This window comes from Pongo abelii, chromosome 11, assembly GCF_028885655.2.
Source record: "Pongo abelii isolate AG06213 chromosome 11, NHGRI_mPonAbe1-v2.0_pri, whole genome shotgun sequence".
Classification (NCBI taxonomy): Eukaryota; Metazoa; Chordata; class Mammalia; order Primates; family Hominidae; genus Pongo; species Pongo abelii.
In genome coordinates, this window is record NC_071996.2 from 134,543,166 (window position 1) to 134,568,532 (window position 25,367).

The 25,367-nt window shown below is 50.8% G+C and overlaps 2 protein-coding genes across 42 annotated transcripts in view; one reads left to right on the forward strand and one right to left on the reverse strand.

Annotated features, from left to right (window-relative positions):
- Nucleotides 1–8,442, reverse strand: LOC100937227 (uncharacterized). 34 transcript variants are annotated; one of them, XR_008523090.1, is made up of 7 exons: nucleotides 8,235–8,442; nucleotides 7,498–7,776; nucleotides 4,674–4,748; nucleotides 4,108–4,375; nucleotides 3,919–4,026; nucleotides 2,076–2,436; nucleotides 1–599 (listed from the first exon to the last, which is right to left on the reverse strand). XR_008523090.1 is itself a non-coding variant. In XM_054549970.1 (5 exons), exons 2-5 carry the CDS (start codon nucleotides 4,683–4,685, stop codon nucleotides 347–349), a joined length of 636 nt encoding a protein of 211 aa, XP_054405945.1. In that variant the 5' UTR covers nucleotides 4,686–4,748; nucleotides 8,235–8,442; the 3' UTR covers nucleotides 1–346. The 34 variants fall into 34 exon arrangements, 3 of the variants coding, with proteins under 3 accessions (XP_054405945.1, XP_054405946.1, XP_054405947.1); XR_008523077.1 differs by lacking the exon at nucleotides 3,919–4,026 and having other exon boundaries at nucleotides 2,167–2,396; XR_008523070.2 differs by lacking the exon at nucleotides 3,919–4,026 and having other exon boundaries at nucleotides 2,076–2,396.
- The window catches only part of SPATA3 (spermatogenesis associated 3), a 22,779-nt gene continuing 5,420 nt past the window's right edge, over nucleotides 8,009–25,367 (forward strand). Inside the window, exons 1-6 of one of the 8 annotated variants that reach the window (XM_063713118.1) lie at nucleotides 8,009–8,920; nucleotides 12,757–12,928; nucleotides 15,078–15,221; nucleotides 19,272–20,226; nucleotides 20,663–22,517; nucleotides 23,321–25,353. In XM_063713118.1, coding sequence (XP_063569188.1) covers nucleotides 8,458–8,920; nucleotides 12,757–12,928; nucleotides 15,078–15,183 — 741 coding nt within the window. In that variant the 5' untranslated portion in view covers nucleotides 8,009–8,457 and the 3' untranslated portion in view covers nucleotides 15,184–15,221; nucleotides 19,272–20,226; nucleotides 20,663–22,517; nucleotides 23,321–25,353. Of the gene's footprint in view, nucleotides 8,921–12,756; nucleotides 12,929–15,024; nucleotides 15,222–19,271; nucleotides 20,227–20,662; nucleotides 22,518–23,320; nucleotides 25,354–25,367 lie in introns of those variants that run through there. The other 7 variants (XM_063713117.1, XM_054549966.2, XM_054549965.2 and 4 more) reach the window with 7 other exon arrangements.

Sequence of the window (25,367 nt, forward strand, 5' to 3'; positions counted from 1 at the left end):
TTCTTTCCCTTTTCTGTGTATTTCAAAAGGAATGTACATTGAGCATAAAAAATATATGTAAACAAAAAGAAGCCCCCAGTCAAAGCTGTGATACTGTGTCCTGGCAGGACCAGCCAGGCCTGGGTCTTAATCCCAGACCTGCCATCTACCAGCTGACTGAATCTGAACAATACGCTTAACTCTCCGAGCCACAGTTTCTGCATCTGCAGCCTGGGAATGGTGTGCTCTCCATTGCTGGGTTGTGTAAAGATGACCTATGTACCCAGCACATAGGAGAGCCCCGACTGATGGGGGGAATTCTTATTAGACACAAAGGGGAATCTGTTAAATGTCCTTCAGTTTCTGCTCAGGTGTTCCCAGGGGGTGAGAGATGTTCCCAAAGATATAACTGCCTGCCTGATCGCCCAAGCAGAGACTGTATTTCCCAGACTTTCTGGCAGCCAGAGTTGGTCACAGGGCTAATTCTGGTCCATGGAAAGCGGCTGGAAATGATATGTCCAACTGCCCAGTCACGCCCTGCAAAGGAGGTTGTCTCCCCCTCCATTCCGCTTTTCCATCCTCCTGCTGGCTGGGAAGTGGACGGTCCTGGATCAGCTGCCCTGGAGAAAGGAAAGGAAGCCACATGTTGAGGATGGTAGAGCCTCGCTGACACCCCAGAACCACTGACATCTGCAGAAATAAATATTCCTAAGCTAACGTATTTCTGGATCTCTTTGTTATACCAACTTAGATATAATCGTGGCGTTTCAAGTGTATGCCCAGGAGTCTTGGTATTCATTCTGAACACCAGCTGACAGAGCTCCTGCCTTTAGTGCCACTTCTTACCTTTAGTGTCTCCCCTGACCCCACCCCATCATACATAAAAAAAAGCCCCTACAAGGGCTGGACCCATGGAACCCTAGGGATGGCTTAACTCCAGCCTGGTCATCCCCTCCCTGAGGTCACACTGAGGCTGGCAGCCCTGCCACCTCTGTCTGCTCCTCTCCCCGTTCTGTGGCTTCAGTGTGCCAGGGGCTGATTAAGGGTAGTCCAACATGTCAGACAGTTAGTACGAGGGTTCTTCAATGACTGTCCAACTGCAGGGTGAACTGACAATGAACAAGACAGCACACTGGGGCTCCTTTTACCCCAGTCAGGAGGGACAGAGTAGCTCAAATCCATGTTTTGGGAGTCTGGAACCTCTATTCCTTCCTGGTACTCCCCAGTTTAGGACATTTTGATAAAAGCTGGTTTAGAGAAGGCAAAGAGCAAGGCCCAGCCCAGGTAGGGCCTCCTATCTCCCCTAGTAATCTCAATTTTGAGACTCCCACACTAGGGTAAACCTGTGGAAAGGCCAATTCCTGTAGGGTGAAGTTGGCAGGTCTGATTTATCTTGGATGAAAGTCTAGCATCCATCTTTCTTTTTTTTTTTTTTAGACCAAGTCTGCCCAGGCTGGAGTGGCAGGCATCTGTAGTCCCAGCTACTCGGGAGGCTGAGGCAGGAGGATCACTTGAACCTGGGGGGTGGAGCTCACAGTGTGCCAAGATCACACCACTGCACTCCAGCAGACTTGTTTAGTTTAGTCTTGTTTTTGAGACTTAGGCTCGCTCTGTCGCCCAGGCTGTAGTGCCGTGGCGTGATCTTGGCTCACTGCAACCTCCGCCTCCCCAGTTCAAGCGATTCTCCTGCCTCTGCCTCGGGAATAGCTAGGACTACAGGCACACCACCAGGCTCGAGTAATTTTTGTATTTTTAGTAGAGATGGGGGTCTCACTATATTGCTTAGACTGATCTTGAACTCCTGGCCTCAAGCAATCCTCCCACCTCTGCCTCCCAAAGTGCTGGGTTTATAGGCGGGAGCCACCGCACCCGAGGATCTTGGAGTTTTTAGAGGGATTCTAGCTCAGAGTTTTCTGTTTGACACCCTGCTTTTCAGAGTCTTTTATGTTTATATTTAAAAAAATAATTTAGCATAACTTGGTAAAGCTCATTTTAAGAAAAATAACAAAGGGAACAACTTTCCCCACCGTTGGGTTTCCAGTCCCTGTAACCGTCCTGGTTCCCTCCGTACTGCCTCCTCATGCCTCTATGCTCACCCCGCGTGCTGGGCAGCAAAGGAGTTCTATGCTTTTTGTCTTGTTTTCCTGAGGACCTTTCCTGGCGTTTTGACAGGCCGCTGGTACTCACAGAAGCGTGGAACTGAGGGGGCCCAAAATCATCTCAGGCGACACCACCCGTTTATATCGTAATAGCGCAAGACTCCAGCGCCTGAATCACTGAGAGAGCCGACTGGCCGAGCCGGGGCCCAGCCACCCAGGCCGCCACTCTTCGCTGATTCTCGAGTTCCGGGTGCAATGAGATCTGGTCCACTGCTTTTTAAATGCCCCGATTGCATAAAAATTCGCCTTACTTAGAGCCTTGGAGACGAAGATTTATCCATGGTATAAAAGGATGCACCTTTTGAAACCACAAAAGTAGAAAATGAAGAAACTGAACACAGTCGGCGTTATACCAGCATCCAACAGCAACTTCCTATATATTAGATTTCCAAGGAATGGCGGGGCGGAGGCGCTTGGCCACCACAGGAAAAGGTAGGGCTCAGGGGTATTGTGACATGCTCCGGAGAAGGGCAGCTTTTCCCTCCCAATGGAGACCCGAGCCCAGAGGGGCGAGGGTGTCGAACCGGACATGGAGCAGCGGCCTGGGGCCCAGCCCTGCAGGGCACCCCAGGAGAGGAAGGTGGAGGCGCAGCCACAGGCCCTGGCCCAGTCTGTCCAGGGCCACGGCCAGGTGCTGCTGATCAGCGAGCTCTGGAAGCAGGATGAGGACGGCCTGAGCCTGCAGAGCTTTCCGGGAGACGCCGCAGCCGATCAGCTCTCCGGGCCCTCGTCCGCCCGAGCCATGAGCGGCCACACCAGCGCCAGCAACTGCACCGCGCGGCGGCCCAAGCGCTCGGGCGACAGCTCAATGAACTGCGACGACTGCCCGGCCACGAAATCCAAGCGCTTCACCAAGAAGTCGCGGCGCTCCCGGCCCAAGGCCGAGGACCCGCGCGAGGCGCCTGAGGCTCCTCCTGGGATCCCCACCTCCGCGGCGGAGGACACAGCGTATGGACGCGGGGCGCCGCTGCACCCGCCCGAGCACCCGCCCGAGCCGGGCGCGCAGCTGCTCCTGGTGTTGTGCCGCGCGTCCGCGCTCCTCACGCAGCTGCCGCGGCTGCAGCTGCTCCTGCAACAGCAGCACGCCCGGGACCGACGTCCGCCCGCCGCGCTCGTGGCGATCGTGGTGCAGCCGGGGCAGGAGGAGGAGGCCGAGGCGCGCCACCGCATGGAGGCCCTGCTCAGCCGAGTCCTCGCGCCGCACAGCCCAGCCGTGGAGGTGCACACGGCCGCCCCGAGGGCACCCTGGACGTCCAGCGCGCCGCCAGCCAAGCGCACAGGGTCTCCCTGGTGGATCGGGAGACGCAGACCGATGGTGAGGGGTCGGCGCGGGGAGGGGGGAGCCCGGGGGAGGAGAACTCTCAAACACGCAGCCCTGGACCTCGACCCTGCCGCCCCACGGGGTAGAGGACAAAGCCCCGGAGTCACCGCCTCTCTCCTAGCGCCTCCAGGAGTTTTGGGTACTGTTTTGGGTGGGAAGGAACTAGAGTTCCTCCCGGTGTGCTCACTGGGGCAATCTCAGCGTCAGAAGTGTTCGAATTAATTCGGAGGGCTACGACCCCCACTCACTGGCCCCACCTGCAACTTGGGGCATCGATTCCCATGACTTGGGGTCACGCTTTTGTAAGGTATCGATTTGGGATTTTGTAGAAACGGGGCCCCACTCCCTCCTCTCCACCTCCTCCTCTCCCTTGCTTGGTTGTTTAGTCTTCTCCGGGGAAGAATAATAACACTAAAACACGCCTCTTGTGAGTCAGGCGCTGTTCTAAGGGCTTTTCACCTGGATCCTCATGGCAGCCCTCTCAGGTGGAACTCCATTAGACTAGCTGGCCGACTTCAGGATTCTCCTTCGCAACCCTTGAGACCCTTCCTGTTATGGAGACCAGGCCTGTGGCCCACGGGATTAATTTGTTAGTCTGAGGTCCCTGGGCAGTGAGATCTTGAGGGAGCGCCATGTCCCGCAACCTACCTGCCAGCTCCACCCTGCCAGGGGCAGCAGGAGGGACTGAGGAAGTGCTCTGTGTGGCAGAGTCCAAAGCTCAGGTACCCAAGGTCTGCCACCCTCCAGCTGGTGACCAGAGCAGGCATCCTGTCTATGGACCAGTGTCCCTCCTGTGTGATGTGAAGGTGAAGGGCCGGTTGATGTCCAGGGTGCCATCCAGCTCAGAGATGTCAGCTTCAGGACAAATGGTGACACACATATTCTGGGTGCCCAGGAAACCAGAACCATCAGAGACCTGGGAGGAAATTTTCACCCCATCAAGACCTTATTCTGACTATCTAATTTCCAATTCCCTTCCCCTACCTAGTCTACTGCATTTTCACATGACTGGCATCCCTGGTTAGGAAACTCCGTTGCCCATGGACTAGTCCAACTTTGATCCTCAGCCAAGGCCAGAGAAGTCCCAGTCCATTTTTGAAAGCACCCCCTTGGTGATGAAGCCTTGGAGGTGCCTGATCCCCCACCACCCATGCCCACCTGCCCACATCACAGCTTCCTGCTCTCGCAGCTTCCTGCTTTCTCCGTCCTCCTACCTTCACCTTCATTCAGTTCCAGCAGCTTGCATTGAGCCCCTACTATGGACTGTGGCCTTCTGAGGTTTCCACCATCTGGGGTTGGGGAATAAGAGGGAAGACAAAGACAGAAATAATTCTAATGCAGTTCAGAATATGACCAGTCTCATACAAAGAGGTGCCCTGGAGCTCAGCAGCAAGGGAAGGATGGCTTCCAGTTGGAGATCTCAAGAAAGGCTTTTTTTTTTTTTTTTTTTTTTTTTGAGATGGAGTCTCGCTCTGTGGCCCAGGCTGGGAGTGCAGTGGCGCAATCTCCGCTCACTGCAACCTCCACCTCCCGGGTTTCAAGCAATTCTCCTTCCTTAGCCTCCTGAGTAGCTGGGACCACAGGTGTGTGCCACCATGCCCGGCTTATTTTTTTGTATTTTTAGTAGAGACAGGATTTTGCCATGTTGGCCAGGCTGGTCTCAAACTCCTGACCTCAGGTGATCCGCCCGCCTCAGCCTCTCAAAGTGCTAGGATTACAGGCGTGAGCCACTGTGCCCAGCTTAGAAAGGCTTTATGAAGAGATGGATCCACTTGAGATAGGGCTTGACCAGAAAATGCTTTGGTAGAGGTGCAGAGAGGGGTGATAGAGGAGAAGGGCTTCTGAAAATGCAGGAATGTTCAGCCTGTTCATGAGACCTCTGATGTTCACGGTTGGCTAGAGCTGGACACAGGTAGTGGTGGCTGATCAGCCCTGGGCAGTGGGCTGTGACTATATTATGGAAGAGCGAGGCTTCCTGACTAGGAACAGGTGCTCAAGCAGAAGGCAGTGGGGCTAGGCGCAGTAGCTCATGCCTGTAATCCCAACACTTAGGGAGGCCAAGGCAGGCAGATCACTTGAGGTCAGGAGTTCGCGACCAGCCTGGCCAACAGAGTGAAACCCTGTCTCTACTAAAACTATAAAAATTAGCCAGGTATGGTGGCGCATGTCTGTAATCTACTCAGGATGCTGGAGCATGCCTGTGAGCTACTCGGGAGGCTGAGGCAGGAGAATCAGTTGAACCCGGGCGGTGGAGGTTGCAGTGAGCCAAAATTGGGCCACTGCACTCCTACAGACAGAGTGAGACTCTGTCTGAAAACAAAAAAAAAAACAAAAAAGAAGAAGAAGAAGGTGGGGGGGGGGGCGCAAGGAAGACATTGTAGCAAAGAACTATTGAGGGACCATTCTTCCTCATTCTTCTGGGACAACCTCTTTCCACAGATGCCCTCTCTCTGCTTCTTGGGACCACTCTTACTAAAGAATTCACACATATTTTTGCTGCTGCCACAGAGAAATTCCCCACTCCTCCCTCGGCCTGCCCTCTGTGCTTCCTCCATCTTTCTCCTGGAAGACAGAGACTCATTCTCTGTGCCCTGTTTGGCTCCTTCTGGTAAAATGGAATATTTCTTTCATTGCTACCAGGAAGTTCTACCTATATGTGTCTGCTCCTATCTGATTCATTTACACCAAGATGGCACAACCAGGGGCAATTTTGACACACACACCCCTACCCCATCTCTAGGGGACATTTAGCAATATCTGGAGACATTTAGCAATATCTGGAGACATTTTGGGTTGTCCTGGGGTAGGGGGGAGTAAAGACTGGGTAAAGACCAGGGATCTGGTAAACTTCCTACAATACACAAGATGACCCCCCCACAACAAAGAATTACTCAGCCCAAAAATGTCAACAGGGCTGAGGCTGAAAAACACTGATTTAAACCAGGTTGAGGCCCTCAGCCAAAGCCCATTGGTACCTGAAAATCCAACTTTGCAGAGATGAACGCCTTAGGAGTTCATGACCTGTCTGCTAGATCCCAACAGGGTTCCTAGCCTGGGTTTCCAGTCTCTCTGATTCTAAGTGGAGTCCCCTCAAGGGTTCCATTGCTCTTGGCTTCAGGAAATTACCACCTTCATATAGATTCACCTGCTCCCAGAGCCTCCTTAGGCCAAGGTCAACCAAACACAACTCAACACTCTTGAGCTGAGCTTGCCTTCACTTCTGATCCATCCTGCCTTTGTTTTCTTCAATCTTCTCACTCAGGGACTTTTTTTTTTTTTTGAAACGAGTCCACTCTGTCGTCAGGCTGGAGTGCAGTGGCACAATCTCGGCTCACCACAACCTCCGCCTCACAGGTTCAAGCGATTCTCCTGCCTCAGCCTCCCGAGTACCTGGGACTACAGGCATGCACCACCATGCCCAGCTAATTTTTGTATTTTTAGTAGAGATGGGTTTTCACCATGTTGGCCAGGGTGGTCTCGATCTCTTGACCTCATGATCTGCCTGCCTAGGCCTCCCAAAGTGCTGGGATTATAGGCGTGAGCCACCATGCCTGGCCACTGGGGGATTTTTTAATTCATTATTTGCAAAGCCTATATAATTATCTGACTCCCTATTGTTTTCTGGGATCATGAAAATAATGAGCCCCAAACTGGAATTTAGTCCTGCCGATGCCCCCAGCCAGCTGTGTGACCCTGGGAAAGTAACTTAACTTCGCTAAACCTCAGTGTTCTGAGAAAAGGTCATCATTAAGGACTTTTTAGGCTCTAGAAGCCCTAAACTATGTCCTGTCATTTCAGAGTTCACGTTGGGTCTGGCTTCGTGTGGCCCAAAGCCCTTTATTTTATTTTTTTTTTTGAGACGGAGTCTCGCTCTGTCACCCAGGCTGGAGTGCAGTGGCACGATCTCAGCTCACTGCAAGCTCCACCTCCCAGGTTCACGCCATTCTCCTGCCTCAGCCTCCCAAGTAGCTGGGACTACAGGCGCCCACCACCATGCCCAGCTAATTTTTTGTATTTTTAGTAGAGACGGGGTTTCACCATGTCAGCCAGGATGGTCTCGATCTCCCGAACTCGTGATCTGCCTGCCTCGGCCTCCTAAAGTGCTGGGATTACAGGCGTGACCGAAGCCCTTTTTATCTGCGTGGGTCTGCTCTAAACCTTCTGCTGGGGCAGGAGCTCCTGCGCTTGCCAGTCCCACACTCATCCACCGGTGACCCACTTGCGGTGAAAGCAGTCTCCTAAGGTGAACACATTTTATGTTGCAGTCACAGTATGAGCTTTAGATTGCCTTTTAAAAATACTTTTCCTTCTTCCATCCTAAAATAAAAATCACATTTAATGAGCACATTAAATTAATCTAGAGAAAGATTCAGTCACCTGTTTAACCCAACTAGTTGGGGTTTGGGAGATAGTCTGTGGTTGCCATTGTCATGAGTTTGAGACACATGTTAGTTTTCTGAACAGCTGTTATGTTCTCAGGGAAAATTATTTGCCAAATGCAAAGGTTCTTATAAAAGTCAGGTCAACCCCCAAACTCCCCTCCCACAGTGGGGGAGAGCAGGCTTTGGGGGAAGGGGTAAGCTACTCTGAGATTGTAGCAGGCTCTGGGCCATGGTAAAGCCTTCGAAGAAGCTCCAAATCTTCAGGAAGCTGACCTGAAGATGAATGCGTGGGGAACACGGATTTTTGAGGTGTAGGAGTAGGGAGTATGTGGAAGCCAGTGACAGAGCTGAGCGTCACATCCAGGGTATCTTAGAGCAAAACAGGTAGCTCACATGGACCCAGGAACATGCCAGCAGAGAGGTGTCTGAAGGCAGCGCTGTGGTTGCAGAAGCATGAGGATCTGGCTGTCACCGGCCCCGCAGCCAGGGCTGTGAGGACCAGGGCAGCCGCTGCCCCCTGCCTAGCCTGGCAGCCTGGGATGAAGGAGGACACCAGGCTGGTGTCTGCAGAGAAGACTGTCCCTGAAGCCCTGCCATAGGATCCACCCTGGCTTTTATGACCTCACAGGAGGTGTGGGTCACTGTTCTCTGTGGGGCCTGGGTCCAGTTGGAGGCCGGAGTCAGGCTTCTAGGGCAGAGGGCAAACGGCTCCTCCAGGAGGAAGCCGGGAGATTACACAGCTCCATGTAGGTCCACGTTTAGGTTGGGAGGATCTACCATGAAGAAGGTCAAGAAGAAAAGGTCAGAAGCCAGACGCCACCAAGACTCCACCTCCCCGCATGCTAGCTCCAATTCCACCTCTCAGCAGCCTAGCCCTGAATCCACGCCACAGCAGCCTAGTCCTGAATCCACGCCACAGCAGCCTAGCCCTGAATCCACGCCACAGCAGTCCAGCCTTGAAACCACCTCCCGGCAGCCAGCATCCCAAGCCCTTCCAGCACCTGAAATCCGCCGCTCCTCTCGCTGCCTCTTATCTCCAGATGCTAACGTGAAGGCAGCCCCTCAATCCAGGAAAGCAGGTGGGCTGTCTTCTAGCTTCAGCAGTTCCAGCCTTCCTGCTGATGGAGTTCTGGGTCATCCCAAAGGCTGGTTCTTGTAGGATAGTGATGCATGGTTAACGTGTATCCTGGAGCTGTGCTGTAGAGTGGGAAGGTTTTTGTTTTTGTTTCTACCCAAGAGACCAGGATTCCTGGGTTTTGTCATTTCTCATCATCCTGAGTCTCATTGAAGACAGCCACACATACGTATAAACATTTAACTTGGTTCCATAGTAATACTTGCTCACTAGGAATCAGCAGTGCCATGCAACTGCTAAAAAATAAAAACCAAGGATGCATTAATAGAAGTATATGGTTTAGAATAAGGGAGGTGATGATACTGCTTTATTCTGTCCTCATCAAGCTATCCTTTTGGGCTGTAAAAGACGCCTGACAAACTAGTCCAAGGAAGATAGTCCAGGTTGTTGGAGGATGAGAGGGATCAGGGAGGCCATTTAGTGTATGACAGTCAATTGAAGGAACTGGAGGATGTCTGTCTGTCAGGTGGAAGATGTGAATAGACTTGTTCCTTATTGTCCTCAGAGGTCTAAGGGCCTGATATGGTTTGGCTGTGTCCCTACCCAAATCTCTTCTTGAATTTCCAGGTGTTGTGGGAGGGACCCAGTGGGAAGTGATTGAATCACGGGGGTGGGTCTTTTCCGTGGTGTTCTCATGATAGTGAATAAGTTTCATGAGATCTAATGGCTTTAAAAAAGGGAGTTTCCCTGCACAAGCTCTATTCTCTTGTCTGCCGCCATGTGAGATGTGCCTTTCTCCTTCCGCCATGATTGTGAGGCCTCCCCAGCCACGTGGAACTGTAAGTTCAACAAACCTCTTTCTTTGTAAATTGCCTAGTCTTAGATACGTCTTTATCAGCAGTGTGAAAACAGACAAATACAGGCCCATGGATAGGCTAGCCAGACAAAATGCAAGACTCTCAGTTAAATTTTAATTTTAGTAAACAACAAATAATATTTTTAGTATGTGCATCCCAAATATTGCATGGGCATCCTATATTTTTATTTGCTAAATTAGCAACCTTACCCATGGAAGACATTAGTGACAGACAGAATTTGGCCCAACATTAAAAACTTCCCGACAATTAGCTCTGTCTGAAAATGGAATGGCTGTCAGGAAAAGTGGTTCCCCATCTTCTTGGGAGCCAAACAGTGTCTGAATAAGCATTGGATTGTGTAGAGGGAATTCAAATGGAGTTCAGGAGGTGGGCTGGTTTATACTACTAACAATAATGGTGATAGCAAACTAACATTATCACTAAGCGTTTACTGTGTACCTAGCATTCGGCTCAGGTGTCTTAATTTTCACACGTGACAACCCTATAAAAGTTCTTCCATATCATCTCCATTTTATAGATGGGGAAACTGAGGCTCATGGGAGTCAAACAAGTTGCTCCTGAGCAGACACTGGTAGCCCTGAGAAGGGAAACCCACTGTATTCTAACTCCAGAACCCTAACTCTAAACCACAGCACTGACCTTTCCATTCCAAGAGGCCTAGGAGTCTCCACAAGAGGAAGAATGTCTTTGTCCAAGCAGCTCCTGGATCTGCCATGAGCCAGTGCCCATGGCTCCATAGCCTTGAACAGGCCACACTCCCTGGGCCACAGTTTACCCCCCCAGGATTGTGTGGGCATAAAATAAATAAGTGATGGAGATGAGAGTGCTAAATGCAAGGCATGCCATGCCAATGATCCTTCCATGGCCAGGAATCAGTCCCTTCTTGACATATGATATTGATTTTGAGCACCATACTATATGTTGTAAAGATTGTGATCATCAGCCAGTGAGAGAAACATTTCTGGGTTATGGTCTTCAGAACTGGTATCTTCAGTACTGGTAGAAAGCAAGACTTTCCAGTCCCAAGTCTTTTAATGAACACATGTGACTCACACTCAGAGAGGAATTTGGCCCATTGAACAGGCAAAGCAAGAAAGCAAGAAACGGTGGTGGCTCGCCAGTGGTTACAGCGGACACCCTATACTTCTTCCAAAGGAATTCTCTGCAGTAGAAAGGAACGTTGGAGATGAAGGATGAGGGCCTGCAAGTAAAGTGTGCCATTTTCTAAAATCCAAGGCTTTTTGTGTGCAGAAATATTGTAGCTCAAGAAAATGCCAGTCTTCCACTAGGATGGGTATAATCAGAAGGATGGACAATAACAAGTGTTGGTGAGGATGTAGAGAAGCTGGAATCCTCATACACTGTAGGCAGGAATGTAAAATGGTGCAGCTGCTGTGGAAACAGTCTGGTGGTTCCTCAGAGGAACATGATGTTACCTTATGACCCAGCAATTACACTTCTCGGTATACATCCAGGAGAATTCGAAGCATATTATTAAGCATATTAGAAGCCACCAAAACTTGTACACAAATGCTCAAAGCAGCAGCATTTTTAATAGCCAAAAAGTGGGAATAACCCAAATGTCCATCAGCTGATGAATAGATAAACAAAATGTGGTATGAAATACCACAGTACAATGAGTATGGTGAAATACTATTTGGCAATAAAAAGAGATAGTGTCCTGATACATGGTACAGCATGGATGAACCTTATAGACATTTGGCTAAGTGAAAGAATCCAGTCTCCCAGAAACCCACACATCGAATGATTCCATTTACACGAAATGTTCAGCATAGGCAAATGTACTGCCAAGGACTGGGGGAAATGGGAGAATGGGGAGTAACCGCTCATGGAGATGGGGTTTCTTTTTTGGGAAATGAAGATGTTCTGAAATTAGTGGTGATGGCCACCAAACTTTGTGAATGTACTAAAAACCACTGAGCACTCTAAAAGGGTGAATTTTATTGCCTGGGAATGATATCTCAATTTAAAAACTTTTTTGTAACTAAAAAAAGAGAAAAGACAAGTCTTGCCTTTAGAATCCCCTCTCCTCATTCCGGGAAAGTACGTGTCATGGGTAAGTCTAAGCAGGAAGTGTACTGAGTCTGCCAGGTTGACCACCTGTTTCATGCACCTTAGGATCAGAAGAATCTGTAGCTCTGTCAAGAAGCCGCAGGGCTACAGATAGGAAACAGGAGGGAATAATCCAGCCAGAAATTATCTTGCCCAACCACAGAAGGCATCATCTACATTCTGCTGGGATCCATACCAGAGGAGGACAGAAACAGAAGATAGGATCAGGACTGGAAACTAAAGCTGTGGTTGTCTTCTGGATGGATCAGAATGCTCTAGATCAATGGAACGTGGCAGCTCCAATTCCAGGAATCTCAGTGCAGCCTCTCCTGAGGTGGGCAGTCACCTGAAATTCCATTTTCACCGAATTAAACCTGAGAAAGCCTGAGTTGAGAAAGCCAACTTCTGCAATCTACTCCCCATAAGGGCGCATCCCTTAAATTAGCTGAGCCTCAGTTTCCTTATCTGTAAAACAAGACCAGCAGTATCCTCTTTACAGGATTACTGTGAAATTAAATGAGATGGCCATGCTAAGTGCAAAGCATCCTGAAGGTGTAAGCCGTGACACCATCAGCACCACCTCCATCATCATCGTCGTTGTCGTCATTGTTTTTGCTACTCCCAGGTAGCACCAGTATAAAACAGCCATTTTCCCATGCAGTCAGTCTTCTCCTCTGTTTGGTTCGAGAACATTTTGTGGGAGAACTGCCTTCCTTGAGTAGTTCAGTCCCAAATCCTCAATGATGCCTTGGAAAAAATCCAGGGTTCGCCCTGGTAATCCTGCAGCTGCTGCCATTGTTGGGGACCTTCTCAGACTGTGTTCCAGGCTCCCCCACCCCAGCCTCCCACGGCAGGTGCCTCCCTCACCTCTCTCCTTCTGTCCCCACAGGGCCTCTGACTCGTGCCGGCCCGCATTCCTGCTCCTGTGCCACTTGCCCCTGCAGCTCTGCTTGCTGGCGTCGTCTGGGGCTATGCCATAGCCGCATCTTCGATGTCCTTCTGCCTCGGGACTGGCAGATGGCACCAGGGAGAGGACTCCCCAACCTGCTCACCTTCTACAGGTTCCAAGCGTGAGGGGCTGGAGCCTCAGGGCACACAGTTCCCAGGGCCAAGCTCTGTCCCCAGACCTTATTAGCAATCATGTATCACTTCCTCTTGGGAATCCCAGGCTGAAGGAAAGCCTTTCCCTCTTTGCTTTGGCCACTTCCTGGACGTTGGCAGGCAGGGCCCTTTCTGACTGGCCCCACCCCCTGGGGTACCCACCCCGCCTGTACAGAGAGGTGCAAGTTTTCTTCCTCACTGGGATTCCTCCTCAGGGGCTTCCTTTTTCTTTTCTCCAGAGATGCCCTCCCCTCCTCAGAACACTCTCCCTCTCAGCCCTTCATAGATTCCGAGTCGCTCAGGAGCTTTGTTTTTAAACACTGTTTGGCCGTGCACCTCCGTGGCCCCTCAGTGGCCCGTGTCATAGGCAGGGGCCTTAGGTTCCTGATCTGACTACGAATGTCGCCCAGAATTTAATGATAAAAAAACTACTTGTAACTCATATGTCTCCTCCACACAATAGCAAGACCTCAGCCCCCTTCAGACTGTGCCGGGCTCTTTCTGGGGGTCCCCACAGGGGACATGTGCCCCCAGGCTGGTCTGTTGGTGGCAGCCCCCATGATATCACCCATAGTGTCTGTCCTTCCTTCCTCTTCCCACAAAGCCACCAGGAGCAGTGTCATGGCTGCCACTGCCCTCATAGGAAGACCCCATCCATGCAGGGAACAGACTGGAGATGTTCCCATCTTTGGCGCTGCTAGGTTACATGCATGGTCTGGGAGAAGGGTCGCCATCCGCCCCACCTGAGGGCCTCACAGATCTCAATGGAAGAGGCCCTTCCACTTGGCAACTTCATACACCCACCCCAGGAGCTGAGACCCCCCAACCCCCATCCTCGTCCTGTTCCTCTTCCCAGCCTCTTCCCTACCCAATCCCCTCTCCTTTCTGGAGCTGAAAAACTCCATCTCTCCTACACATGGAAATAAGCAAATAGATACCAGGGCGTGTGGGGAGAACACGCTTGGAGCCAAAAATACTCCACCACCCAGTAAGCTCCGTCAAGGAAAGGTCTGCCTGCCACCGTTAGCCACACCCCGCCCACGCGCTTAGTACTTCCATCCATCCACAGCCAAATCGTGCCATGGGTTCATATCGTTTTAAAACCAGCAAGTGTTACTGAGGGAAACTTACTATGCAGAGGACATGGGGCACTGTGAGGGAAACCAGAACAGGGAACTTTACCCCTAAAATTGTTGCAGTCTGCATGGAGAGCTAAGACCCATGCATTCAGAAACCAAGATGCAAGATGCAAAGAGCCATGTGTCCTCTAAGAGAGGCTCCAGCAGGAACCTCTGAAAGGTTCCAAGAGGAACAGGCTCCAACAGGAACCTCTGAAAGATTCCTGTCAACAGCATGTCAGCCGAGTCCAAAAGGATCTTGAAGTCCTCTCTGACTTAAGATGAAAAGCGGGAGCAATCTGGGTGCAGGAAAAGGCAAGCCTGAGGCTCAGAATCAGGAAAGTGAGCGGGGAGGGACAGGGACCATGTCTGGCCAGGGCAAGACATGTAGTTTTAATTCTGTTCCAATTTTAGCACTCACATGCTTTTCTCAATGGAGTGTAATGTTGGCTCTTGGCTTTCAATCCACATTCACATTAAACAAGAATCCCTATTTTTGTAGGTATTGCATTTTTTGGGTATTGCATTTTTTGAATGCCCTCCTCACAATTATTGCCTTAATCGTGTTTTCCTTGCCTTTGTGTGGGTGTAATATATTATTTCCCAAGGTTCCTTTCTCTCAATGGAGTGAAGTGATAGAACCTACCTCATAGGGTTGTTGTGAGGCTTGAAGAAGACACTGGGTGTGAGGTGTTCAGCACAAGGCCTGGCTCACAGCCGACTTGACCACCTTCCTAACCTGCTCCCCCTCTGAGTGTTCAGGGCAGCTGGCATCCCAGGCCAGCTCACCCTCTGATCCTCAGGGGTCTTTTGGTAGGGAATTGTTGGAAGGATGGGAAGAATTAAATGTTCTCCTAAGAAGAGTTTGGAGAAGGGGAAGATGGGTATTCCTGCAATCCTGAGGGGGCCACATAATTTCCACTTTCTCCTGCTCGTAGAGAGGCACCGAAGCCCAGCTTCCCACCACCCCCACTTCTGCTTTGCTCTACAGAAAACCTTCAAGAAAACCCTCCAGTCATCGTAACGTGTGTCCTCCAAGCCCTCGGAACTGTGGCTGTGGCTCTGGGGGCTCTAGGAGCTGCCTACTACATCATTGAATCCTTGTGAACAAGCCCCTAGGCCCACGGTCCGGCAGGTATGTGGAGTGCTCTGTCCCTTCGAATGAAGGTGGTCTTTTCAGGTGGACCAAGCCCCGGCCTCTCAAGGGAAGCTTGACAGTGGAGTGACTCCCTCCTGGCCTCAGGGTCAGCCAGCATGGCCCTCTAGGGAAGACCTGATGCTCTCAGATGATGCTAGACTCATTATTATAATCATCTGAACAGAGCCCCCACCTTCCCTGCCCCAGGATGGTGTCCCTGGTCATGGACCCTGGACAAGAGGAAATGGGAGGGATGGGGGCAAAGATTTCTACCCATCTTGGACCTTTCTTGGAACTTTCTCCCTGCCTTGAAAGCTTGTCTCCTACCCAGTCCTACCAGTCCATCACCCATAAAGCCCCCTTCTTCCATGAAACCTTTCTCCATCTTCCCAACTTCAATGATGTCTTCCATCTTCTCAACCCCTGTCCTCTCCACCTGTGCCTCCTGTGTTGTGGATGATCCTGTTGTTTGCCTGTGGCCTGTCTCCCAGCTGTCCTGCAAGATCCCTGAGGGCAAGGGGCATGGCTCACGCAGCCATCTTCCCTCGCCCCTGGAAGCAGAGCCTGAGACTGGGGTTGAATGGACAGGGTTTATTGAGGAGGTGCTCTCAGGGAGTGAGGGAGTGAGGGAGGCAAGAAGAGGCAAGGGAAGGAGCTGAGAGGGAGGAGGCCAGACCTCAGCTTGACCCTGTGGGAGCCCTGGAACAAGAATTATGACACAGAGTTGGTCTCAGCAGAGGGGAGGGGCTTGCCCTCTGGTGCTCCTCCTTGTCAGTGCTTGGCTCTGAGTGTTGGGTAGGGACTGCATGTCTTTGTGGAAAGAGCAGCTCCCTTTGGGCTGAGGGCACTTCCCTAGAGGAGGGGCAGCTCTGAGCTGTTAGCAGCACATTCACAACTCACAGGAGTTGGGCAGTGGATGCACCAGCCCAAAAAGGGGATAATCATCTGTTTTCCTTGCCTTTGCAGTGGGTGTAATATATTATTTCCCAAGGTTCCTCTCTCTCAATGGAGTGAAATAATAGAACCTACCTTGTAGGGTTATTGTGAGGCTTGTAGAAGACATTGGGTGTGAGGTGTGAGGGTCTGGGTGGGGTGCCAAGAACTTCCACGATGATCCCCTTGCCATGTCCACACTTAGCAAATGCTTAATAAGTGACAATGGGGATGATAGCATGGGGATAATGAGAAGCATTTCAACCTACTTCCAGACCTCCACCAGCCCCAGGAGTTGATAGGTGATGGGGCTGGGAGAAGATGTTCAGAATATCTCAAAAGCCAAGTCCAGAAGGTAAACTCCAGGGAGAGCTCACCATCCCCTCATGTGCTCTGTGATGTCATGTCCCATGTCTGTGGCAGAGGACATAGTAGTTCCTTAGCTGCTATGCTATTTCCTGAGGTGTTTCCTGAGTGGCAAGAACCTCAGTTTCCTCATCTGTAAATGGGAAAATTACAGTACCTTCCTCTTGAGCCTGTTGGGAGAGGTGAGATAAGGTGTTAGAGGACAGAGCTCACTGCTGGGGGGGTCCCGTTGCTGTTGTCAACATGGAGGTGGTGGGAAGGATGCCAGCTTTGGAGTTGGAGCTGCCGACTCCTTTCTTGACTCTGCTGCCTGATAGCTGGGTGTTAGAGACACATTTCTTAATTTTTCTGACACTGTCATGTCTAGTGGGGAGAATAATAACTACCTCCATGGGCAATGGTTTTAAGGATTAACTGAGGGGATGTGCAGAAGTGCCAGGCACAGGACCTGGTGACAGGGGTGGGTGGATGCTGGCCACTGACAACGTGACGAATGCACCCAAGTTAAAGCATTTTCTCTTCAGAATTCCTTGCAGCAGAACCTATTGGTTGTGAGCTGGAGTTCTGGAGGCAGGCAGGCTTGAGGTCAGAGGCCTCTTCAACACCCAGTATTTCTGAGGCCTGGGGCAAGTTCCCTGACTCCTGATGTCTCATTTTCTTTTCATTAAATGGAGATAATAACAGCACAGCTCTCATTGGATTGTTGGGGGGATTGAGTGGAAAAAATGCGTGTAAAACACTTAGCACAGTTCCTGGCACAGGATAAGCACTCAACAGAGCTACATCACCACCACTACCACCATTGTCAGCACCATCACCATTATCACCATCATCCTCATCACCATCACCATCTTCATCACCATCACCATCCTCATCACCATCACCATCACCATCCTCATCACCATCACCATCACCACCACCACCACCATCACCACCACCATCACCATCACCACCACCATCACCACCACCACCATCACCACCACCACCACCACCATCACCATCACCACCACCACCACCATCACCACCACCATCACCACCACCACCATCACCACCACCACCACCACCATCACCATCACCATCACCACCACCACCATCACCATCACAATCACCACCACCACCATCACCATCACCACCATCACCACCACCATCACCACTACCACCACCACCATCACCATCACCACCATCACCACCACCACTATCGTCACCACCACCCACCTCTATCACCAGGCCCTGCACCTGGCAATTCTGCACATCCCCTCAATTAATCTTTACAACCATCACCCTTGGAGGTAGTTGTCATCAACACCATTATCATCATCATGATAATCATTACCATTTGTTAAATCAGTGTTCCCTCAATTTTACTGACTTTTGATACCTGTAAAATCACTTAATATTTTTCTTTAAATTTGCTTACGTTTTGGCTGGGAATAGTGGCTCAAACCTGTAATCCTAGACCTTTGGGAGGCCCAGGCAGAAGGATAACTTGAGCCTGGGAGTTTGAGACCAGCTTGGGTAACATACCAAGACCTTGTCTCTACAAAAAAAAAAAAAAAAAGGAAGAAGAAAAAAAGATTAAAAAATCAGCCAGGCATGTTGGTACACGCCTGTAATCCCAGCTATTTGGGAGGCTGAGATGGAAGGATTGCATGAGCTCAGCAGTTGGAGGTTGCAATGAGCCATAATTGCACCACTGCACTCCAGCCTGGGTGACAGAACTCATGAGACCCTGTCTCAAGGAAAAAAAAAAAAAAAAAGGCTGGGTGCGGTGGCTCACGCCTGTAATCCCAGCACTTTGGGAGGCTGAGGCGGGCGGATCACGAGGTCAGGAGATCAAGACCATCCTGGCTAACACGGTGAAAACCCGTGTCTACTAAAAATACAAAAAAAGTAGCCAAGCATGGTGGTGGGCGCCTGTAGTCCCAGATACTTGGGAGGCTGAGGAAGGAGAATGGCGTGAACCTGGGAGGTGGAGGTTGTAGAGAGCCGAGATCACACCGTTGCGCTCCAGCCTGGGCAACAAGAGTGAAACTCTGTCTCAAAATAGAAAAGAAAGGAAAAGAAAATTAGCTTACTTTTTAACTGGCCAGGGAAGAACTTTAGCCAATGAAAGCTGCCTGGGCACCTGTATGAGAGTCACTGTAGGGGAGGGCAATGGGGGTGCATCCTGGGGGTACATTAGGTCGTGCTGAGCTTGTAGCCTCAGCTCTTAATCAACAGGCAGTTTGATGTCCTTCCCTGTCCAGAGAGTGAAGAACCATCTGATGACAGTGGCATCTTTCCTTTTTGGGGAAAGATGCTTCTAGAATTTTCTTTCCTAAAGTTTGGTGAACCTCTCCCTTGGCATCTTCCTCAGCTGAAGGTGAGGCCCTAAAAGCAAAGTACTTCTTTCCCAGCCGTTTTGGGTGTTGAATGTGGTCAAACCACCGCAGTGTAGCTTTTGGGGAATGAGACTCCATCATAGCTGCAGGGGTTCCCGGGGAAGGCGCTGGCACCGATGAGCTGAGCAGGAGCCAAGCCTGGCCAGGCGCCTGGCAAAAGGCATTACAGCCTGAGGTGTGTGGCTGAAAGAAAGAGTGGATGCAAGGAATGGAAGAAATTTGAATCCTAAATAATTTATTTCTCCACGGAAGGATCACAGCTGCTGAACCCTCACCTGTGAGGCTGTGAAACTGGAAAGCCACCAGGATTCCAGGTCACACGGGGTATTGTCTAAGCTGATTGGCTCTGTCCTTGTTTTTCTTACAGATCCAGTTTCCATCAAAGGACCTCTCTTGTCACCAAAATTTAAAAAAAGAAAAAAAAAAGAATTCTGTTTCTTTAGCATATTTTACTTAGAGACATAAAAGTTGGACTTGGCAAGTGACTAGGAAGGGAGGTGTGGGGGCCCCAGTGACCTTTTGAGCCGCAGGTCAAGCAGAATTGGTGCCTGTCATTCCTGTTCAGGGCCACAGACCCTCGGTGGAGCAGCTTTCTCTGCCCACACTCACAGAACACAGTGTTTGCTTTATATTTTCTCACTCTAAAGGAAGGGATTATAAAGCTTAACTCAATAGCTAACGTAGTTAGTCATCTGCACCTCTGTCCCAGGGTAATCCCAGTTAGTGGGAATAGGAGGAATGTGCCGGTTCGCCTCCAGGCCTGCACCCCAGAGGACAGAGGCCCTGTGCCCAGGAACACTGTCTCTAGAAATAGCTTCTTTTAGGGTCACCTGTGATGGGGAGCAGCCTGCCATGCAGCCATGTGGTTAGTGCTAGTGATGTGGCTACACTCAGCCAGTGCCTGGTGCGATTTTACCTCTAGCTCCTGAACAGCCGATTCGAAATCTTAGTTCAAGGTGATCCCAGCAAACACCAGTAGGGGAGAGGAGTGTCAATGAGGGAAGGAGGCTGGGCGTGGTGGCTCATGCCTACAATCCCAAGACTTTAGGAGGCCAAGGCGGGAGGATGGCTTAAGCCCAGGAGGTCAAGGCTGCTGTGAGCTATGATTGCGCCGCTGCACTCCAGCCTGGACGACATAGCAAGACCCTGTCTCAAAAAATAAAAAGGAACCACCAAAGAAGGGAGGACAGCCAGTACTAGTGAGTCCTAATGCAGTGGCCATTGAGGGCAGCTGAAGCCTGATCCTGCTGGGGCGTCGTGGGATGGGAGAATGGAGAACACACACCACACAGCATAGGCATCCCACCTGACAGGGAGCTGAGGTATTTGTAACCTGTTGGTCTTGGAGAAAGGCTGTGAGGAGGGAGGTGGTTAATTCCTCCACACTTTTGTCCCCCTCTGGAGAGGAAGCCCCCAGGCAAAGAAATGCAGATGCGAGGTTTAGGAGTCAGCCCGCATGCACTGGAACGGTGACAGCGGCATATGGTGTAGGGGTGGAGGGAGGACAATGCTGAATGCCTGTGAGGCATCCACAGACCCATGCCCAGGTGACCTGCTATGCCTCTAAGAATTAGTTAGACTGGGACCCAGCAGGGCGGCCATTGGGAAGGTGGGGAGCTGGTTTACCCACAACAGCACTGGTGGGATTGGGCAGGATGGGCCAGGCTGGAGCCCATTTCCCACCTCCCAGTCCTAGGATTTCCTTTCTGAAACAGGTGTGGGAGTTGCGTGGGGTTGTGTTGTGGTCTTGTCCTGCAGGTCACGATGAAGAGACCTATTGACATGGTGGAAGGGACTGGGGACTCCATGGCTGCAGCTTCTGGACTGAAGACACTTCCTTTTTCTGGTGTATTGAGGTCCCCGTTTGTTGTAAATGTTGGACAACCTAACCCAAACTAGGCTTCAGCAAAATGAGCATGTATTAGCTCCTATAAAAGTTAGGAGACAGTTCTGGTTCAGATGTGGCTTGCTCCAGGGGCATGGGCCATTTCCCTCTCTCTGTAGCAGAGTTAGTTCCATTCCAGCTGCAGCAGCAACAGCTCCCAGCCTACAGAGATCGAGTCTAGCAGAGAGGGTGAGCCGGCCTGTCTCCCCACAGCAAACGGCATCACAGCTCTGATTAGGTCCTGTGTCCCTCCTGGTATCCATCACTGTGCCCAGGAAAATGCAGGGGGCTGATTGGCCAGGCTGGAGCTGCACAGCCTCCTCTGGAACATGAAGATAAAATCCACAGAAACAGCACTGAGCAGGGAAGAAAATGATTCTCCAACTGCAGTGTGGATAACCTGTTACCAAAAGAGATGGGAATGGATGCTGGGCAGCTAAAAACAGCACATGCCCCCTCCAGTTGGCTGCGGGTCTGCAACCAGGACCTGTGCTCACCCTCTGCTTCTCCGCTTTTTCCTCTACCACCACCACCTCACCAGAATGAATGCTCAAGTGGCCAGGAGAGACAACTCTCAGCTTCCTCAAGCGGCGGACTTGCAGCAGATCCTGGCAGTTGGATCCCCCAGGCAGTGGTGAAAACTAGCCTCCCGTCCCCAGGGAAATGTGTGGGGCACTGCTGGTTGTCACAGTGACGGGGGGATGCTGTGGGCTGTTAGTAGTGAAGGCCAAGAATGCAATGCACAAGACAGACCACACAATAAAGAACCATCCCACCAAAACCCCAAGAGCATCCTCCCAGACAGTCACTGTCACCTGGGCTCATCTGTGGGTCTGTGGATGCTCTCCCACACTGGCCTTGCATTGTGGCTCATGTTGCCCGTCATGGGCCATAGGGATCCCTCTTGAAGAGTGGGAACCACACATGCTAAACAACCACATGCTGGAGTCCCCATCTTCATCCTGCCGGGTGCAGTTCTGTTGACACATCCACTACTCTGTGGTTAGGTCCTGGAGGCAGGGAGCAGGTTTTTTCTTCTCAAATCCTTCCCGGCACATTGCAGACTCTCATGAATGAGTAGACCTGTCACCCTCGGGAGCACTTTGGGATACATTAAGATTTGGCCTAGGCCATTGTATTCAGAGTGTGGTATAATGAGTGAGTGTGATACTCAGAGTGAGTATAAATGTGATCACTGGAGAGGACTATTTTAAGTACAGTCAATTTCAAGCAACAGCCCCTGATAGGGGCTTTCGAGAGGGAAGTTTAGAGCTGGAAAGAAGAGTGAGTAGGTATATTTACTATCACCACGCAATAACTAAGACTACTGTGGCTGTGAGTTTGGGGACAGTCTGGCTGCGGCCAGGCCTGCAAGTTGTAGGGGCCAAGGCCCTTTGTCCCCTAAAGGTTCACTGAAAACTCACATGAGGCAAATTGATTAATAGGAGAAAGGCATACACATTAATGTGTACACATGGGAGCCTTCAGAATGAAGACCCAGAGGTACAGAGGAAATTGTCTTCATGCTTAGTTTCAACAAAGGTGGACAGCCTTGTAGAAATAGGACTGGACAAAAGGGTCGGATCTAATGCTGATAGACTATGTGGGGAACCCAGCAAGGCCTGTCTGTCTAGATTCTTCTCGGCCTCTCTGAGCAGCATTCCTTCCTCTGGGGCATGGGGCAAGATCTTCTCTGGAATGGGGGTCTTATGACTGACTGCAAACAAGGTAGGTCAGATCATTTTGTTATGGCCAGTTCTTACACAAGGCTGGGGGAAAATTCAAGTAATACTTTTAGGTTTTCTGACTAGCTCTGGGGAGAATGGGTTCTGGTTTCTACGGCACCTTGGGAAAGGATTGAGTGTATGGCTAGCCTTGGGGGAGAGGGGACTGAGAGATAAGAGGGCAGGAGAAGACCACAGAAAAACTTTCCCTTCTGAAGCCTTCATCTTGGGGTATTATTGTCTAAGCTCCAGCAGAGGCTAGCATCTTCACCAGGCTGAGCTCAGACCCTGGCTCTGAACATTGTCTCAAGACCATCAATTGGCCTGGTGCAGTAGCTCACACATGTAATCCCAGCATTTTGGGAGGCCAAGGCAGGCAGTTGACTTGAGCCCAGGAATTGGAGACCAGCCTGGGCAGCATGGCGAAAACTCGTATTTTGTATTTTTCTACAAAAAAACGAAACAAAACAAAACAAAAAAATTATCACCTGTAGTCCCAGCTATTTGGGTGGCTGAGGTGGGAGGATCACTTGAGACTGGGAGGTCATGTCTGCAGTAAGCTGAGATCGTGCCACTGCAATCCAGCCTGGGTGACAAAAGGAGACCCTGCCTCAAAAAAAAAAAGAAAAAGCCATCAATCAATTGGTTATTATTATTTATTTATTTGAGACAGTCTTGCTCTGTCGCCCAGGCTCAATCTCGGCTCACTCCACCTCCCGGGTTCAAGCAATTCTCCTGCCTCAGCCTTCCAAGTAGCTGGGATTACAAGTATACGCCACCACATCTGGCTAATTTTTGTATTTTTAGTAGAGATGGGGTTTCGCCGTTTTGGCCAGGCTGGTCTCGAACTTCTGACTTCAAGTGATCCGCCCACCTCAGCCTCCCAAAGTGCTGGGATTACAGCCTCCCAAGGTGCTGGGAGCCTCCACACCCGGCCCAGTTGGTTATTCTTGAGATAGGTTGGTCCCAGTATAGTGATCCATCCAAGCACAGAAGAAAGTCCAGGAAGCCCCATCCTCCTGCAGCTGCCTGTCTGGTCTCTCCAGTCCACTGTGCCAGGAACACAGGACCAGATGAGAGGTCCTTGGCTTTTCAGATACAACCTGGTCTCCATCCTCCCCACCCCCACCCTTGAGGACAGCCACCCTCCCGCTGGCCATGAAGCCTGGCACCCAGGCCGTCACTCATTCACAGAGTAAGTAAATAACCAGGATCCAGGGAACCAAGCTGCCAGGTAAAGGCAGCCATGAGACTCAGGGGACACCTGCCATGCAGCCTGTCCTGCCAAGGCCCCAGGCTCAGGGCCATGTTGGAGTCGATCAGGCCTGCAGCCACCAATGAGACCCATCAGAGGAAGGACAGCACTTCGGGCTGCTGTTACAGGCTCTGGCTTCGCCGGGAAACTCAGGAAGCCCCTCTGTCCCCAGGCAGCAACTCCTCTGCGTGTGCAAGCACAGCATATACTTATTACACCTCAGCCAGTCACAGGGGGTCGAAGCAGAGATTTGAACTGGAAAAGTGCCCTTGCCAATGTCCCAAGATGCATTCCTGGCCAAAGCCAGGAGGAACTGAGCTGCAAGCTAGTGAATGAGGAGGACAGAGGAGCTGGAGGCGCCTGTTTGTTGGGAGTCTGGAGGAAAGGAGGTGCTAATCGCCAGTGGCAAGAAGGAAAGTGTCCAAGGCAGAGAGCCAGGTTGGTCCCAGCAGCAGGGCTGAGCGAGAGATCCAGGCTCAGACTCCTCCAGGAGGGGCCTCGAGGTTGAGAATTTAAAAAGAAGAGTTCTGTTCAGGTCTGCGGGTGTCTGATCTCATCTGAGGAGTGCATCAAGGAGATGAGTGGAGAAGCCCACTTGTCTCCCACGGGGGTCAAGATGAAGGGTCTGGGCTGACCAGCTCCAGAAGAAGCTGACCCCTCGGGACCGAGTTCTCCTTTAAACCTTTCTCCTCCTCTGTTCTGCCCTTCTCCTGCCTGCCACTGGCAGCAGTCAAGCATGGACTGTGTATACCATATTCTGGAGAATCTGATTACACCCTGGACACTGGTGTGTGGATTGCAGTCTGCTGCAGGATGACACTGGAGTTTAGTTGTTTTTTTCTAATGGGGCTCCATTCTGTGTCTGGTAGGAGGTGCTTTTAATGTGCTGACAAACCAACCACAGGGAGGTATTATGTACAGAAGATTCCCAAGGCTGTAGTTGCTGAAAGAGACTTGGGCTACTGGCGGGGAACTAGGTGAGCCCCACTAGCTGAACAGAGCTGCCTAAGAGAAGTGGAATAGAGAATCATGTGGTATCTGTTTTGCGCCTTTAGTGATCGGTGTTTCATATGTATTTGGGGATGTTGCTTTCTCTGTGGGAACAAGCAAAGGAATCGTTTTGTTCTGATGAAATTAGGAATGAATTTAATGAAAGAAACTTCCAACTCCCTTGCCCATCTCCCTTCATCCCATTCATTTGGCAAAACCACAACCCTGGGGCAAATCCAGTTCTCTGCCTCCTGCGCACTTGGACTTGTGCAGCTAAACTTTGGGAAGCTCAGCCGTGCAGGCCAGACTCGCTTGAAATTCATGACCATGGGCTCCAAGTGGGCCTTGATTCTGCCAGGGATCGAATCACCTTTTATTCCCAAGATGCTTCTCTTCTGTCCTCAGACTTACCCCTTCTCCTCCCTGTTTCACCAGACCTGCAAGACTCACCACCGAGTCTCCCCACCTACCAGGGCCCTCTTGAGTATCCATCCCCCTTCACCCGAGGCAATGACTGATTCGATTTCTGTCATGACAGACGCATAGACACATAATTTTGCCTTTCTAGAAACTACCATAAATGTACTCAATCGGTTTGGACTTTTTTTA